The 18,604-nt window shown below is 41.0% G+C and overlaps 1 protein-coding gene across 1 annotated transcript; it reads left to right on the forward strand.

Annotated features, from left to right (window-relative positions):
* Nucleotides 1–491: 491 nt before the first annotated feature.
* Nucleotides 492–17,560, forward strand: LOC311597453 (flavin-containing monooxygenase 5-like; the record flags this gene model as incomplete). The annotated part of the gene is made up of 8 exons (XM_084781704.1): nucleotides 492–703; nucleotides 2,996–3,184; nucleotides 4,691–4,853; nucleotides 6,605–6,747; nucleotides 7,407–7,606; nucleotides 13,382–13,734; nucleotides 15,923–15,995; nucleotides 17,185–17,560. The coding sequence occupies exons 1-8, from the start codon at nucleotides 569–571 to the stop codon at nucleotides 17,558–17,560; spliced, it is 1,632 nt and encodes a 543-aa protein (XP_084637830.1). The 5' UTR covers nucleotides 492–568.
* Between the last annotated feature and the right edge of the window lie 1,044 nt (nucleotides 17,561–18,604).

An 18,604-nucleotide genomic window follows, 5' to 3' on the forward strand; every position in this document is an offset into this window, starting at 1 on the left:
ACACACAGCACACACCGCCCCAGCTTCACACCTAGACCACACCAGCCCCACACACAGCACACACCGCCCCAGCTTCACACCACACCGCACCAGCCCCACACACAGCACACACCGCCCCAGCTTCACACCACACCGCACCAGCCCCATACAAAGCACACACCGCCCCAGCTTCACACCATACCACACCAGCCCCACACACAGCACACACCGCCCCAGCTTCACACCTAGATCACTTTGCATTCTTCCATTTCCTTTGTAGGCCCCCCCTGTGCTGCCTGCCCACACACGTGGTGTAATGTTGTTATCACATTTACTAAACAGCTTAGAACTATACATCTGTGTTTCTCTGGCTGACTGTAAGTAAAATTTCTCAAGACAGAAGAAAGCAGATATGTGTGCACTTTTGTGTGTGTGCTGTCGCTTTTCTGTTGTCCGTGGTGCTCTCACTGCTAATAAGAATAAGAAGAATTTGGAACAGCAAAACTTACCTCTATGAGATAAAGTGGTTTGTTTCAGTGGGTTGGATGGTAGTGAGACTTCTCAATGCTTCCCAGTCAGTGGTGGCGCCATGGCTAAGAAGCGGATAGCCGTGATAGGAGCCGGAATCAGCGGCCTGGGAGCCATCAAGTGCTGCTTGGATGAAGATTTGGAGCCAACCTGCTTTGAAAGAAGCGATGACATTGGAGGCCTGTGGAAATTTCAAGTAAGTTTGCTTTTTATTTGGCTTTAAGTAAGATTTCATAAAATAGGCATAGCAATTTAAATGAAGCATACAGCATGTCACACAGAGACATTGGATGACCCTAATCTTTGTGCTTATGTCCTTGATTGAGGAATTTGTAAATAAAGACAATTTTAGAAGAGGTGTGAAACTTGGAAGATTGTAATCAGTGCAGCTAAAATCCCAGGTGACACAATTGTTAGTAAAAAAGGTGATGGCTACTGTTTAGATGTTCTATTATTCAAAGTTAGGAATGCCACAGATTTGGGTGGCAAAATAGGATGGTGATCCATTGCTGTCCTAGTGTGCATGTGCACATTAGTGTGTTTTAAAGGCGAATGCTATTTTTCTTTGATCTCTAAGTAGCAAGAAATGCAGTGCCTTGAAAGATGCAAACATGGGGCTAAGTGCCGAACAGGCTCAAGTTTCCAAGTGGCCACCTTCTTTGGTGCTTCACTCATCAATTATTGGATGTGCTAATGAAATCAAGGACTTGTAATCAATACTTTCCAGTTTTGCTGATTTAACAGAATCATCCTGATCAGCAGTCATTGGTGGTTCATGAGACATCTTGAGGGTTTTCATTGATGAGTTAATGTCTTTTATTGCTCTTAGCTTTTAGTCCCATTCAGGACACTTATTAACAGCTTAATATGATATCTTTTCATTTCTGTGAACATAATTGGCATAGCTGTCTCACTGGGAACCACCCTTGGTGCCCCTGAAATAGTGTCCAGGAAGCATTTCAACTCACCCCCCAAACACCTTCCAACAGGGTATTGATCTAATTCTAATACCTCTTTACAACCTGTGGGATTTTTCCAAGAGCTGCTTTAACATTCTGTTTTTAAATAGCAATATCAATGTCATTACTTTAATTATAGAGTTAGTTAATTCAATAAGTACTTTTAAATATTTACTATGTACAAGGGACTTTTACGGTTGATGGAATATTCTAGTAAATATGAACACAAATCCTCAGCATCAGGGAGCTTAAACTCTAATATGAGAGAAAGGAAAATAAAATAAACATGATAGTTAATAGCAGTAAGCATATTACAAAAAGTTCAGCAGGATCTGAGGGTTGGAAATAATCTAAGTAAACAACTATAGAGAACTTCAACATAAAGTGATTTTGGTGCAAAGATTTCAAAACTAAAAGGACAACCCCAGAGATTATCTGAGGAAAGGGGTTTAGAGGGAATTTTGGGTACAAAACTATGAGGTAGGAACATGCCTAGCATGGTAGGGGAATCAGAAAGCTAGTGTGGTGGCCTGGTAGTGCCTAAAAGGAAGAAAGCTAGGGTGTGATTCTGAGGGACATGGGACATGAGTATAGACTGTTGTAAGAACTTTGACAGAAACTGAGATTGAAGAGAAAAGCAACCTTCTTAAACTGTAGAAGGAACATCCTGCTATGTTGAGGGTAGACCGAAACGAAGGCTAAATAAGTGTGTCTAGTTTCAAAGATTCTCAAAATAGGATAGATATGATATTATGTCAAACTGTATCAAGATCCATGAGAGTATAGCAAATCACCCCATTTAAAATACGATGTAATGATATGATGTTGATAACTATTACATTTCTCTTTGCGCTTTTATCATTTATACAAATGTTCTCTGTGTGTCCTTATAAGTTTGTGGCTATTACATATATTTAGTTGATAGTTCCTTTCATTACTATATAAAAAAAAATCTTGTTTCTAAAGAAAAAGAAAAGTTTTACCTTCCATTATGTAGTATTGGTATTACTATTATTATTAAATTAGCTTTTTGTTAGAGCCGGTACAAAGAGCTGCATGAGCCCCAGCTAAACTTGGAGTGTAGAGTCTACAGGAATGTGCATCAGCCTGTCATGCTTTGTGCAGCGCTTATGACCTCCAATTCCCCGGGTGTTGCTTACCTCAAAGTACATTTTACTTTCATTTTATAAAAGAATTCTTACTGGCCTTAGAAGTCTAGGCAATCATTTTGATCTTGTCATTTTAAATATATTATTCTCTTTCCTGACATCCATCATTCTGATTGAGAAGTTATACACAGGATTTGTTGTTGATTCAATGTGGTGTGTGTGTGTGTGTGTGTGTGTGTGTGTGTGTGTGTGTGTGTGTGTGTTCTCTAGAAAATATAGGGGCTATGGGGAAATGGTAACAGATGTCTGACAATCTATAAAAAGCAACGTTCTGTTTTTATACACCTGAAGCCATTTACGAATATTTCATTGCCTTGTAACTACGAAGCGTGTTGTACCAAGGAGGCTCTTCTCTTGTAGAAAAATCCTTCAGAGAAAATGCCCAGTATCTACAAGTCTGTGACCATCAACACTTCAAAGGAGATGATGTGTTTCAGTGACTTCCCCATCCCTGACCACTTTCCCAACTACATGCATAACTGCAAACTCATGGACTACTTCAGGATGTACGCCAAGCACTTCAGCCTTCTGGATTACATTCAATTTAAGGTGTGTGTGCATGCATGTGGGCGCATACATACCTCTGGACATACAAAAGCTATGCCCAGCACCTCTGGTTTTCCCAGGTGAAGAAGAGGTTATCCGTGAGCTCTCTACATCAGGAAGTCATCAGGGGTTGAAATATTGTGACAGCTTCACTTGAATGTGAGGCTGGAAGACTTTGCTCATCAGAACCTATTCTGATAGTGTGTTGTGGTGCCACAGCCCTCCTTGTAAGGCATAAATCCAAAATGTTTGTGAACTTAAAATAATAATGATTGGGACAAGTCATGTTACTTTTAGAACAAGAAGTAGGCTCATACAAAGAATATTTATTTACTTTCTACCTATTAACACTACAACTCAAACATACAAACCCATTTTCATTTCATGATAAAATTTTAATTATTTAAAATTCAAATGCTCAACCATGTTCATAGCTGCCTTATTCATAATAGCCAGAACTTGGAAACAACCTACGTGTCCCTCAATAGAAGAATGGATAAAGAAACTGTGGTACATTTACACTATGGAATACTACTCAGCTATTAAAAACAAGGAATTTCCAAAATTTGTGGACAAATGGATTGAACTAGAAATTGTCATAATGAGTGAGTTCACACAGAAGCAAAAAGAGCTAAATGGTATATACTCACTTATATCGAGACACTAGTCCAAGGTGTACGTCCCCATGAAAAACTGTACCTACCAGAATAATGGGTAAGAGGGGAGGACATCCTACTGAAACCTTAGGTGTGAGAAGCCTGGGAGAAAGAGGAAATGGAAGGATCCAGTGGGTCCTGGAAAACTACAGGAGAGTCTGGGCCCTGGGGTCCTCCGCAAACTGTGACAACAGCCAAGGAAAAAATAGGCAGTAAAAACATTGAACCCCTACCCGGACTAGCCGATGGACATTCTCCACTGTTGAGTGGAGAAGGAGATCTAACTTTCACACAAACTCTTGTGCCCCATATTTGAACATGTCCCTTGGACGGAGATGCCTGGTGGCACTCAGAGGAAAGATAATAGGTCACCAAGGAGAGACTTGATACCATATGAGCATATTCAGGGGGAGGAGGTCCCCCTCAGACACAGACTTAGGGGAGGGGAGGGGAGTAGTAGGGGGGAAGTGGGAGGAAGGGAGGAATGGGAGGATACATGGGATGGGCTAACAACTGAGATGTAATACGTATAAATTAATAAAAATGTATTAAAAAAATAAAATAAAATTCAAAACACAGGCCCTGAGGCAAATGGACAGGCCTGTGCTAAAGAGGGGAAAACATGAAGAACACTATCTCTAGGAAGACATACGAAGACAGCCTCCGCTGTTTCTATTTAAACATCACCAATATACTGAAAATGCACTCAATCACAGACCCCTGTGGAGGGCATCAGGGACTATCCCGGCGTGATCGCCTTAGATAAGTGTGCGTCAGGATTTGTGGGGCTTGAGGAGAAGAGCTAAACAAGAACTGTGAGGCGAGTCACCCGCGTTTCCACCCTTCTCCTCAGACCAAGGTGAGAAGTGTGAGAAAGCGTCCTGACTTCAGTGCGAGTGGACGATGGGATGTGGTCGTGGAGAAGGACGGCAACCAGGAGAGCCTGGTGTTTGACGGGGTTCTGGTCTGCAGTGGCCATCACACGGACCCTCACCTGCCACTCAAGTCCTTCCCAGGTATGCCATGAAGAATCTGGTAGAGAGGCGTTTTCCAAGTAACTGACAGACAGAAAGGAGTGTGGCCATGAATGTTATTCAGTTTCGTTACATTTCAGCGGATTCTCTCTGCCTCAGTAGCGAAGTGTTCGTCCTCTGTCAACATGACTGTACGGTCCACAGGAATACCAAAGCAGGCAGACACAGGGACCCCTACTTTCCCACCTACTATTGTCACATACAGCTTCTAATGTATAACAAAAATCAGCCCACGTTTAAATGGTTTTAGTTTTGTCCGTTTATTTGATTTCAGTTTATTCCGGGGGAAGTGAAATTAATAATAGCACGGAGACAAATGACAAGCACACAGCTGGAAAAATCCATAAATTTAGAAATCTTAACATATGGGGAAGGAATTTGAGTACATTTATTTATCAGGAGTTTATTTTTAATTTTCAAGTAAAATATCATTACTTATCTTCCCCTTTCCCTTTCCTCATTACAACCACTTTCATGTACCCTCCCTTGCTTCCTTCCTCTCAAAGTCATGGTCTTTTTCTTTAGTTGTTACTGATATACGTATATACATCAATCACACACACATATATACATATATATATATATATACACATATATATGACATATATGTGTTCTATATATCATATATGTGTGTGTGAATTAACGGCTAGCTAGTTGGTACTGAATAACCAATTGGAGTGGTTTTACTTGTGGAAGACCATTTCTCTCGCCATCAGCATTTCTTACTCACCTGTAGTCTAGATATGGGAACCACTCCCCTTCCTTATCTTGGGTTTTCAATGAGAAGCTTAATGTCCCTCATGGTTCTGTGTGATGAAATGGTACCCATCTCGAGGTGGGTTATTTTAGTTCCCCTTCTCCCATAACTAAGCCCCAGCCCTTTACTCTTGACCCACTTGCCCTCTAGTTCTGTCAAATTCCCACCAGGAATCAACTAGAAAATGCTTTATATTTCAATTCCTTCCTTCTGTGCCCAAGAAACTGCTGTGAAAAGTGGGGACAAATAAATAAGATTACTTTAAATGGTTCAAAGCTCTGAGTGAATTAGATATAACATATATAATCTTTTTGCACACCAAGAGAAATGTTTGGTTTTTGAACATTATAATGTAATATATTCAGGAAAGCATTTCTAAGTATGAAATAGTCTACAGATTGCCCAATGAGCTTCTTTTTTATGCTTTCTGGCTGAGAGGCGCTCTCTATAGAGAGTCATACATGTTCACAGATAACAGGCTAGCAATGTCAGACAGAACGGGCTTTAAAAGCATCCAGCCAAGCCATGTACAGCAGCGGTTACATAAGGCAGAGGAGAAACCAATAAAGAAAAAGCCCCCAAATCCTACAGAATTTTAACACACTACGACACTCAGTGCCCACTTTGTCAGTTTTTCTTAGAGATGTGAGAATAATGTAATAATGAATAGCATTAGATCCTGGTGCTGTTGTAACACTCCCATTTGTACAGAGTCAAAATGGCTAGACCTATGATCTCATAAATACTTTATAACATCACCAGCCTTTGGAACCCATGGACTCTACTTCTGATCTTAGTCTTCCATCCTCTGAGCTCCCTTAATTATAAATGACATTTGAGGACGATGCGTGATCTTCAGCTGGCTGACCCAGATTTTATCTCTTGCTCTTTCAGGTTGTTCAGAACATGCCTTTCTTCTCTGTGTTAAGATGTGAAAGTTCACCTCATAACGACAAATTACCTTCTTCCACCACAGGCATTGAGAAGTTCGAAGGCTGTTATTTCCATAGTCGGGAATACAAAAGTCCCGAGGACTATGCCGGAAAGAGGATCATAGTGGTTGGCATTGGGAATTCTGGTGTGGATATTGCCGTGGAGCTTGGTCGTGTAGCAAAACAGGTTTGTTGGCAATCATTAGCTCCACCAGTGGAATCCTGGGCAGTGGTAGGTGTCATCCTGAATATAGGTTCGACCAGAAAAAAAAATGTGGAAATATGTCACAGCCCACACTCACAATATTAAAGTTCATGCCAAGTAGAAAATGAATGCGAAATATATCTCTTATACTAATAGCAGAAACAAGCATGTGGGCAATTTACCAAGTGACCTAAGTGAGGACAGTACGAGATAGGTAAAGCATGATGTTACGTAACTAGTCTGATTGATTTTTTTTTCCTTGGTAAGATTTGCATATGAGGGAGAACATGTAGTGTTTGTCTTTCTGAGTCTGGGTTACTTTCACCTAGCAAGTTATTTTCCACTGATTTATTTTGCAGAAAGCAATGCAGATTTTAAAGCAATTAATATGGCAACTAACTTATGGATTCAAGCTCTTATTCACATATGACATACAGCTCTATCAATATCCAGGATATTTTTAACATGATATTTCAGTGACAGGTAGCTAAATGAATTATGTTATAACTTTAATTAATAAACTTGGTTTTGTGTAAGCAGATTTGTTTCTGGGGCTCAGTAAAAGTTCTGGTGAAACACAGCATGATGGCCACAATAAATAAGCCTTCTGTTCTCCCCTGCTGTAACTCTGCCTCCCACAGGTATTCCTCAGCACTAGACGAGGCTCGTGGATTTTACACCGCGTGTGGAACAACGGGTATCCCATGGATAGCGCATTTTTCACCCGGTTCCACACCTTTCTCCAGAAAATATTAACCACGGCCGCAGTAAATAAGTACCTAGAGAAGACGCTGAACTCAAGATTCGACCATGCACACTATGGTCTGCAGCCACAGCACAGGTGACAAACAAAGGGCTTGACTGGGTGACATGCGTAGAGATGATGGGCTTTTTGCTTTGAAGACAACTAAACCTTTGGCTCCTGATTGATCTCATACCCTTAGGAATAAAAGGCATTCAGAGCATATGTTTTACTGCATGCAAATGTGATGTGCTTCTTGGCACCACTTGTGTATTCTCATCCATGCACCAATCAGTTAACACTTGATGGGTATGCGCCAAAAATTCAGACGAAAGGCAATATAGCGCTCCTCCCTTCAACAGCTGTCAACTGTGGATGTCAGAGAAGAGGACACAAACGTAGGTTTGAGCAAAGCAATCTGAGATGCCATGATGGATGTGAGAGCGGGGTACATCTAGGTCCAAATTAGACATAGTCAATGTCATTGAGGTTGGGGTAGAAGTGTCAGGGAAGCTCTCACTGAAGGGGAGCTACCTAAGGGAGCCTCCCTCTGTAAGAGTAACCCTGTGACTCCAGGTCCTATGCCATGAGGCTTTCTTGATTCAGAAAACAATGATGGTTTCAAGTTAACAAGCAAAAGATATAGTGGGATCAGGGCTAAATTAAGAAAAACTACATATATTGAATAAATATTATTCAAATGAGTTAGGTGCCCCGGAATTCATTTATGGGATGGATACTTATCCTCAGAATCATACTTCAATGGCATGTTGAGGTGGTACCACCAAGGGTAATTGAGATTAGAGGACATCATGATGATGAGGCCCCTGTGAGGGCTTAGGGTTTTTATTACAAGACAAGAAGATAACTGGGTTACAGGGTTTGCTCTGTCTTCCCGTGTGGTTCCCTACGCCACTTCAGACTCTGCAGTGTTCCCAGCAGGAACAAAGAACTCACTAGATGTGACTAGTTGACATTGCCTCTCCATAATTTATCTAAATCAACAAGTACATACATACATATATATATATATATATTACAGTCTTATACATTGTTCTAGCAAAGGTATATAAATAAGACAACAAATATTATCTTTCTCATTTGAATACTTATAGCCTCCAAGGGTATTTGTGTGTGTGTGTGTGTGTGTGTGTGTGTGTGTGTGTGTGTGTGTGTGTACTGTACATACACATGCATGAGTGTATGCAGAGGCCAGAGATTAATGTCAGGTGGCCTGTGAAATTGCTCTCCACTTTGTTATTTGAGACAAGGTCTCTGGTTGAATATGGTGCTCACCAGTTCAGCAAGACTAGCTCGGCAGCGTATCCCAGCACCTTGTGTCCTCCCTCTCACTGCTGGGGTCACGGGTACTCACTGCAGGGTACAGGTTGTTATGCAAGTGCTGAGGACGGGACGCAGGTCCTCATTATTGCTTGCTAGCAGTTAGGGACTTAACTATCCAGCTGCCTCACTCCCACATATGTTTCAGTAGATGGGGCAAAGGAATGTGATATGTATTGATTTGTTCACTACAGAAAGTGGCCTTCCAGTATGCTGTGGATTAAAACATTGCATTCTATGGAGGAAGATGAGCACATTTTTTAAACGATAGAATTGTCGTGAGAACTAGGAAGGAAGTGGATGGTGCATGTGACTTAGGCTGTGTAGGGGTAGAACTAGGTGGACAGACTAAAAAGGATGATTGAGGAACAAATTCTTAGGAGTGACATTGAAGACTTAAAGGGCAAGAAGGAGCTACCATGAAAAGCCATCCAAGAAAGGCTGTAGGAGGGTTCTCAGGGAAGCCATTCTTGAGATAGAAAGGGGCTGGTTACAAACAATGAAAAGAAGATGAAGTCAAAGAGCAGACTGCAAAGAGGCAGAAGCCAAGGCCATGGCTGGACCACAGGACAAAATTTGGATTCTGTCCATTTTTAAGATGATTGCATAATTTAATGCGTCCAACATGCTCTGTTAAACACACACAGTGAAACTGTTACTATAGTGAATCAAATCAAAACATCTATGATCTCATGTAGACCTACTTTGGCAAAAGCACCTAAAGCCTCAATGCAATAGTGTTGTTGCCTATAGTCCCCATGCAGGGAATTTGATCCTTAACTTGCTCACTATTCACACATGCAACTTTGTATCCTTTTATCTACATCTCTCCATGTTCTCCTCCACTCTTAACAGCTACCAACAGCCATTGTAACCTCTATTCATTGTACCTTTTTACATACTACATGAAAGTAATATAATATAATAATCTTTTTCAGTATCTGGCATATTTCACATAGCATACTATTTTTCCGGTTTATTATACTGTAACAACCCACAATATATTTATTAAGTTTTTCTTTTTTATTAGTTTTTTGAGAATTTTGTACAATGAATTTGATAATTATATTCGCCCCTCCACAAACTCTTCCCAGATCCACACATCCCACACACACCCAATGTCTGTTTTTTAAACCATCAAATCAAATTTGTGCCCCATGTACTGCTTGACGTTGGCCTTTTGAACTTAGGAATTTATGCCTACTAGGCAAGTGTTCTACTGCAGATATTTAAGGCTGAATAGCATCTCATTGTACATATATATCACAGTCATAGATGAGAGAAAGACTGACACATTCATCTGTGGATAAACACTTAGGTTCTGTTTTTACTTTTTGGTTAACATGAATGATAGAGCAATATACATGGAGTGCAGATATGTTTTGAGGGCAGTGAGCTTATCCCTTTTGATAAGTACTAAGAATAAAGAATTAAGGGCTGCATGATAATACTATATTTTTATATGTCTAGAGCTGAGAAGCGAAAGGGTCCCTTAAGGCTCTGAACAGTATATAAGTGTAAAAGTATAAAAGTCTTCGTTCTCCGTAGGTCAGATAAGTACCTGAAGAGCCATTTTAGAGATCCCAAAGGTGCAACACCAGTGCATCCTGGGAAGAGCTTAGTGGGTGATTCTGCTGAAAGGCTGCATCTGCTCTTCAGGGAGCCATGTCCTGGCTCTGACAAATGATGAAGGAGAGATGATAAAGAATCTGAGTCCTTCCTAAGGCCACTACGCCCAAGAAGGGGGAGACAAAGGCCTTCTCCAGATAGCCTAGCAGGAGCAGCGATGTTTGTGAGCTCTTTCACCTAAGTTCACAGAGGTAGCCCATTTGCCTTGGCCCATCACCTACAGACAGCCACCCAAAAGGTGCCTTCAAGTCACCAAGAGCAACTTGTAGAATGTGTCAAAAGGAAAGCTTCTCTATGTCAACAACCAGAACCCAGGCAGATGATATATCTGGAAATCTGAGACAGGTACTAGGAAAGTTGAGTGGAGAAGAGAAATCAGCTTGCACAAAAATATGAAGCACTCTTAAAGAGATCCAAGGATACAAAGAATTATTTTTGATAATTAAAAAGGACATTTCCCAATTAAAAGCTGAAGCAGATACCAGGGGAAATATTTACTAGAACGATGAAAAATTAACTTGTAGAAGAGACACAATACTGAAGTAAGGAAGGGAAGAAAAGATTTCCCAGACTGGAAGGGGCTGCTGGATTCCAGGACACAATACTAACAATACATAAGCGCACACATACTATTCATGTTAGTCCCCCAGTTTCCCATTTTTCTCTGCCTCGCTGAACTATACTGGCCAGCTACGTGTTTTGTCTCCTGCAAGTTGTTAGCCTGAGACTGGGCTTTGAAAAACCACAGGCATTTATAAAGGCCCTTAGATATTTCCCCAGAACATTAAAAGAAACCAACACCAGTCTTTTTTTGTTTGTTTCTTTTTTTAATGTATATATTTATATTACTACACATGAGTAAAATAAACTACATACAGCAAGAAGAACCATGAGACAATCAGGAATCATATAAATCTTACATTTATAATGATTTGGCTATTCGTATTTGACACACTTGAAGTAAACATCTTTCCTATCTTGTTAGGTCTAAATTTCTGAATGAAAATCAATCCCACTCTTAAGCCAATTTTTAAAAAACACTTTACAAACTCCATAGCTCAGCCTGCTCACTGAGGCATCCCTTATCTTGTACCACCAGAATGCACTGCAGCCTTCCATGATCTCTTCTAGTACATTCTTTGAATATATGAGCCCGTTTCAGTACATCTTACTTCTAACTCTATGAGGTAATTCTAACCAATTACCTCTTGGGGCAGTTTTGTGTGTCTCCCATCCCAGCCTCCAACAGAAAAAAAAACCCTTAAGTAAATATGGCTCCACTCACAAAGAACAAGTAGCAGAAAGGAAACACAACATGTTTTTGTGGCTCTGCATATATATGTACTGCACGGGAGATTACCGTGCAATGGAATCTACAGATTCTGCTAGAAAATCTCTGAACTTCAGGCTCCTAAATCCTGTAAGAAGAAAAGAAAGTCATGTGAGTTTGGGTCCATAATAGAAATATGTCAGAACAGGTACCTCAGTATAGAAGAAGAAAAGGGGGGAAGGTAATGAGAGACATATAAATATCTACATACAACTAAATTTTTATAGAGGTAGATAAAAAAAGCAATAAGAAAGGAATGGACTAAAGAAGGAAGGAAATGTGGGTGGGTGAGTTGATGGATGGATGGACAGATGGGTGAGTGGATGGATGGATGGATGGACAGACGGATAGATGGATGGATGGATGGACAGATGGATGAATGGATGGATGGATGGATGGATGGATGGATGGATGGATGGAGGACAGATGGGTAAGTGGGTGGATGGATGGGTGGATGGACAGATGAGTGAGTGGGTGGATGGATGGATGGACAGATGGATGGATGGATGGATGGATGGATGGACGGACGAATGGATGGATGGATGGATGGATGGATGGATTAAAGCAAACAAGCTACTGCTCAAACCCTCTGGTGATGTGTAGTCTACGTGCCAGTGAAAGAATACAGCATAAAGGAAACAACCCTGAATGTACTTCACCTTCATTAGCTCTAGGACTGACAAGGACATTTATATAAACTAAGTTATTTCTATAGCCACACTTCAGAAAATCCATTAAACTGCTGGAATCAAATTCTGGATGGTCAAGATCCCCCTTAATTAAGACACATAAGGTTCTCCATGAGACTCTTGAAATATTACAGAAGCCAATCTACCTTTTAAATAATGCATATTACATTTCTTCTGATCGTATTTTCTTGATTTAGCTTGAGACACTGCTTTACTATGCAAAGACTTATGTTTTAAAAGTTCACACATGTCCATCTTTCCTCTTGTGATTTCTTATTAAAGGCTGGATAAAGATGGGCTCGCCTGCCTCAAGAATGTAAAATTTGTCTTCAAAAATTTACTCACCACATTTGAGATTTTTAAATATTTTTGAGCATAAGTATTTAATAACTTAAGAATGTGCTTGCCCACAATGATTGTAAGGGGAAGGAAGGTCTAGCAACACACACTAATAGGAAACCCTAAACCCTCAGGCTCGGTGAAAACCAGGTGAGCCTACACTTTTGTTCTTCACTCCATCCTGTAGATTTCCTCGAGCCAAACATTACAAGACACACTCTGAGTACACTTCCAAGCCATCTCACGACAGGGACAAGAATGCTCTGGTTGTTGTATACACTTCACAGTGTGCAATTAGGGAAGTCATGGCTGGGACCAATCATTTCACCAGGGCCATTGGTGCAGACAGGAGACAGGAAAACAGGACACAGGAAGGGTGGCTAGTGTAACGTGACGTACCGACTACAGTAACATTTTCACTCATACGCAGACCTTGTTTTCTCTTTCTTAGATTTGCTTAGTTGTTGTTGTTATTGTTGTTGTTGTTGTTGTTGTTGTTGTTATTATTATTATTATTATTATTATTATTATTATTATTATATCCAGACCACTGAGTCAGCATCCTACCATCAGTGATGACCTTCCAAACCACATCATTTCTGGGAAAGTTCAAGTGAAGCCTAACGTGAAGGAGTTCACGGAATCAGGTGTCGTTTTTGACGACGGCACGGTGGAGGACAATATTGACGTTGTCATCTTTGCCACGGGATACAGCTTTTCTTTTCCATTCCTTGAGGGTCTGGTTGCAGTGACTGACAATGAGGTGTCCCTGTATAAGCTGATGTTCCCTCCGGACCTGGAGAAGCCAACGCTGGCTGTCATCGGACTCATCCAGCCGCTGGGCATCGTCCTCCCGATTGCGGAACTTCAGTCTCGATGGGCTGTGCGTGTGTTCAAAGGTTTGTGAGCAAAGGTTGTGAAGGGGCTTGGAAGTTCACCTAAAGTGAACCCCCTTTCTCTTCACACTCGATTCCTCCTCACGATTAAACATGCCTCCCTTTTCTTTTTATTGAAAACAGGTTTCTTTCTTATATAACATATCCTGACTATGTTTCCCCCTCTCTCTACTCCTTCCAGTTCCTCCTGGCCTCCCTTTCCCTCCAGATACACTTCCTTCTTGTCTCTTATTTAAAAACAGGTTTCTAAGGGAATATGCTATGCTATCTGTGCTGTGCTGTGCTGTGTTGTGCTATGTTCTGCAATACTATACTATACTGTGCTGATAAAATAAAAACTAACACATTAGAATTGGACAAAACAAACAAACAGAGAGAAAAGAGCCCAAGAGAAGGCATAAGTAGCAGAGACCCAGAGACCCATTAGTTTACACACTAAGGAATCCCATAAAAACAGGACAGCCGTGGGGATTACACAGAGAAACCCTGCCTTGTAAAACATGGCTGTCGTCGTCATCGTCATCATCATCATCATCATCGTAATATGCATTTCGAAAGGAAAAAAGAAAAGCCCCATCGCTAAGAGACAAAGAAACTCCAAAGATGCTGTCAAGTTTGTTTTCTTCTGACCATCTACCGTCAAGGCACACAACCTATCCTTAAGAGTAGTTTGTTTTCCCAGTGAGACTCCTTTGGAGGGAACTAAGTTTTCACTTACAAATGGCCTTCAATTGGATATTGCTCCTGAGTTGGGGATGGGAGCATGCGTTCATGCATGTGTTCACTTCTCCCAGCTCTAGGGCCCCGTCTTACACAGACCCGTGTCGGCCTTGGGCACGCTGTTCAGTCTCTGACATCACTTGTGTCAATCTTGTGGGTTTAGAGTTCTTGTTTCTCTGCTGGCCTCCCTCCCCTAAGACTCTTACTCTCTTTCTGTCTCCTCCGCAGCAGAGCTCCCTGAGACCTGGGGAATAGAGAGAGAGAGCACTTGGTGGAAACATCCCTTTGGGCTGGTGTTCCAAGTTCTCCCACAATGTATAATTGTGGCTGTGGGTCTCTGTATTTGCCCCCATCTGCTGCAGGAGGAAGCTTCTCTGATGATGGCTGAGCATAGCCATATCTACAATTATAGAAAAATGACATTAAAAGTCATTTTGTTGCTATGTTTTTGTTTGTTTGCTTGTTTGTTTTTAAACAATAGTATTTGCTTTTATCCTAGGTCCATGATTGTGTGTGTGTGTGTGTGTGTGTGTGTGTGTGTGTGTGTACAGGGTACACATATGTGTGTATGTATATGGATATGTATACATATGTGTATGTATTTATGTATATATATATAGCATATTAAATTTCCATACTACCCCTCAAATTGACCTTAACTTTAGCTGTCTCTTTCCAGATACCCTCACTTGTCTCCATCTTCCTTCCCTTTCCCCATCTGATCCTCTATTCCAGCCATGTCCCCATCCATCCACCACTATATATTTCATTTCCCTTTCCTAGTGAGATCTACCTGTCCCTACAGTTCCTTTCTCTATACCTAACCTCTGTTCTATGGATTATAGCTTGACTATCATTACTTAACCTCTAATATCCACATATAAGTGATTCCATACCATATTCATCTTTCTAGGTCTGAGTTACTTCACTCAGGATGATTTTTTTTTCTAGTTTCATCCATTTACGTGCAAATTCCATGATTTCAGTTTTTAATGGCTGCGTAATACTCTACTGTGTAAATGTACTATGTTTCTCTATCCATTCTTCTTTTGAGGGAAATATAGGTTGTTTCCAACTCTTGGCTATTATGAATAGACAGCAAAGAAAGTGTTTGAGCAAGTGTCTCTGTGGTAAGATGAAGCGTCCTCTGAGTATATGCTAAGAGTGATATAGCTTGGATTTTTTAGGTAGATTTATTCCTGTTTTCCTGAGGAACCACCACACTGATTTTCATACTGGCTATAGAAGTTTGCGCTCCCACCAGCAATGGTTGACTGTTCCCTTATTCCACATCCCTGCTGGTGTGAGCTTTCACTTGTTTTATTGATCATAGCCTTCTGACAGGTGTAAGAGAAAAATCTCAAAATAATTTTTTTTTGCATTTCCCTGATGACTAAGGATGCTGAGCCTTTCTTTAAGTTACACATGCCCTTCTTATTCTTGTAAATCCTGATGCATCTTTCACTTCCAGGGCTGAGCAAATTACCCTCTATGAAGACCATGAAAGCAGATGTTACCGAAAGGAAAAAGGCCATGGAAAAACGGTAAATAGAAACACGGTGGTAAGTGTTTGAAAACATCAAATAGATGTCAGGGTTGCTAACTCCACTCTTCATGTCCCTCTCACCCTTCTCCATCCCCTATACCATGCAGTTAGACAACACAAAACCAAGAACACACCTTATTCCTCTGGCTCAATTCTGTGGGGAACGAGTACGTATTTATCCTCTCTATATTTTATTAAGTCTGAATTACATCACTACTTTAATCTCCAACTTTAGTGATGTTTCTTCAAGGATCTCACCATGAAAGGTTAACCAACTCCCCCAAAAACGACATTAATCTCTGAGTTTGACTTCAACCATGTTTTTTACTGACCAGCTAATGGCCAAAGGCTAAGGTACACTTAAAGACCGGAGGCCAGAGTATGAATAACTACCTGATTACTTATCCTTAGTTGACAATGAATAAAGAGAGGGACTAGAAGTTAAGTTCTCCATCCAGCACACAGCTAAGTGTTTCACTATATCAAAATCTTTCATTAAAAAAACAAAAACAAACAAACAAAAGCCCTCTCCTTTCACTGTATGGGTTCTAGGAATCAAACTAAAGTTGTCAGCATTGGTACAAAGCTTCAATTCTTATGTTTTTGGTTGTGAGACTAGCCTTTAATGGCTGAACCATCGTAGTGGCACACGCCTTTAATCGCAGTACTCGGAAGGCAGAGGCCGGTGGATCACTGTGAGTTCAAGGCCAGCCTGGTTTACAAAGCAAGTCCAGGACAGCCAAGGCTACACAGAGAAACCTTGTCTTGAAAAACAGGGGGGGGAAAGGTTCAATTCTGACCTCCACACATGTGAACTGTAGCCCTTATGTATGCATGCGTGTGTGTACATATATACACATACACACATACACACACACACACAAAGAGAGAGTAAATAAAGACAGACAGACAGAAAGAAAGAAATGCAAAAGAGCCAATTTTAAGAAAGGTATCTTAAAGTATGGAGATCACTGTGAACATGGTCTGCAATTCAACATCTTGATGCAAAAAACCAATGAAGGTCCACAGAACATGAAGGCAGGGATTCTGTGTCCTCGGCTCCATTTCAACAGCTGGGTGGTGTTTGGGTTCTCAGAGAAGTTTTTTCTGTCTCAGTCTCTTCACCTCTTAGAGGTCCTGCCCAGCCCTGGAGGCTGAATCTCCCATATTCTGTCTCCATGTTCTAGGTATGTGAAGACAGCCCGGCACACCATCCAAGTGGACCACATCGAGTACATGGATGAGATTGCCACTCTGGTCGGGGTGAAGCCCAACCTCCTCTTCCTGTTTCTCTCAGATCCAAAGCTGGCCATGGAAGTCTTCTTTGGGCCCTGCACCCCATACCAATACCGTTTGCAGGGTCCAGGGAAATGGGATGGGGCCCGCAGAGCCATCCTGACTCAGAGAGAGAGGATCCTCAAGCCCTTGAAGACTCGAATTACTAGGGAGAACAGTCACTCCACTTCGGGTCTCTCTTGGATAAAGATGGCACCATTTGGCCTGGCATTTCTGGCTACAGGTTTAGCATACATTAGATATATTTACCATGATAAACACAAGTGAATTGCTTCATGGTTGAAACATGTTCTTCTACTCATTGTAAATCATTACAAAGCCTTTAGTTGGTAGCACATGTCAGTCTCGTTTAACATGATTAAGTATACTTTAAACGTAGAAGAATCCTTTGAGATGGAAGTGCACTAAATTTTACTAACCACTTTGAATGCACAAGAACAGCTTATGTTTAAAACAGTCTGAGATCTTTTTTAAAGCTGGGGAGACCCTCTTAGCCAAGTGGACCCTAACTGTCTCCACAAAAGTTGGTTATATTTACAGGAATTTATACATATTGACTTTGCACTGATTTTATTTTCCACTTCACATTTTTTCCATCCAACTCATCCAGTTAACTTGTGTCAAGACAAGACAGCTTAAGTTTGAAACATAGAAGCTTAAAAATATAAGTCAGAATGTTTTGTGTTTCAACTGATTAGAAACAATAAAATTTCTTTTCATTTAAATTGCAATTGTTTAAAGCAAGAACTAAAGAATAAAATAGAGTATATGTCAGAGCTATCAACAAACTACTTTAACTGTCAGATTTAGAAATACGTAATTGCCGTATGTACTGTATTGAGGTTGAATGGAGATTTAAGTAGCAAACATTTGAGTCCATGCTGGCTGCCTTGTCACTTTATCTTTCTTTTTTATAATTTATTTATTTATTCACTTTACATCCCACTGACCAAAGCCCCCTCCCTCCTTTCCCCTTGATCTTGCCCTCCCACCTTCTTCCCTCTTTTGCCAACCCTCCCCTTCTCCTCAGAGAAGGAGATTTCCCCACAGCAACCCACCCGGGGCACTAAGTCACATCAGGACTAAACACATCCTCTTCTACTGAGGCCTGACAAGGCAGCCCAGCTAGGAGAAAGTGATCCAAAAGCAGGCAACAGAGTCCATGTCAGAGATAGCCCTGCTCCACTTGCTGAAGGACCAAGTAGCCCATCAGTTACATGTGTGTTGTGTAGGACCTAGGTCCACCCCGTGCATGCTCTTTGGTTGGTGCTTCAGTTTTTGTAGGTGCCCATGGGCCTGGGTTAGTTGACT

The sequence above is a fragment of the Acomys minous genome (assembly GCF_964271855.1).
Source record: "Acomys minous genome assembly, chromosome: 1".
Classification (NCBI taxonomy): Eukaryota; Metazoa; Chordata; class Mammalia; order Rodentia; family Muridae; genus Acomys; species Acomys minous.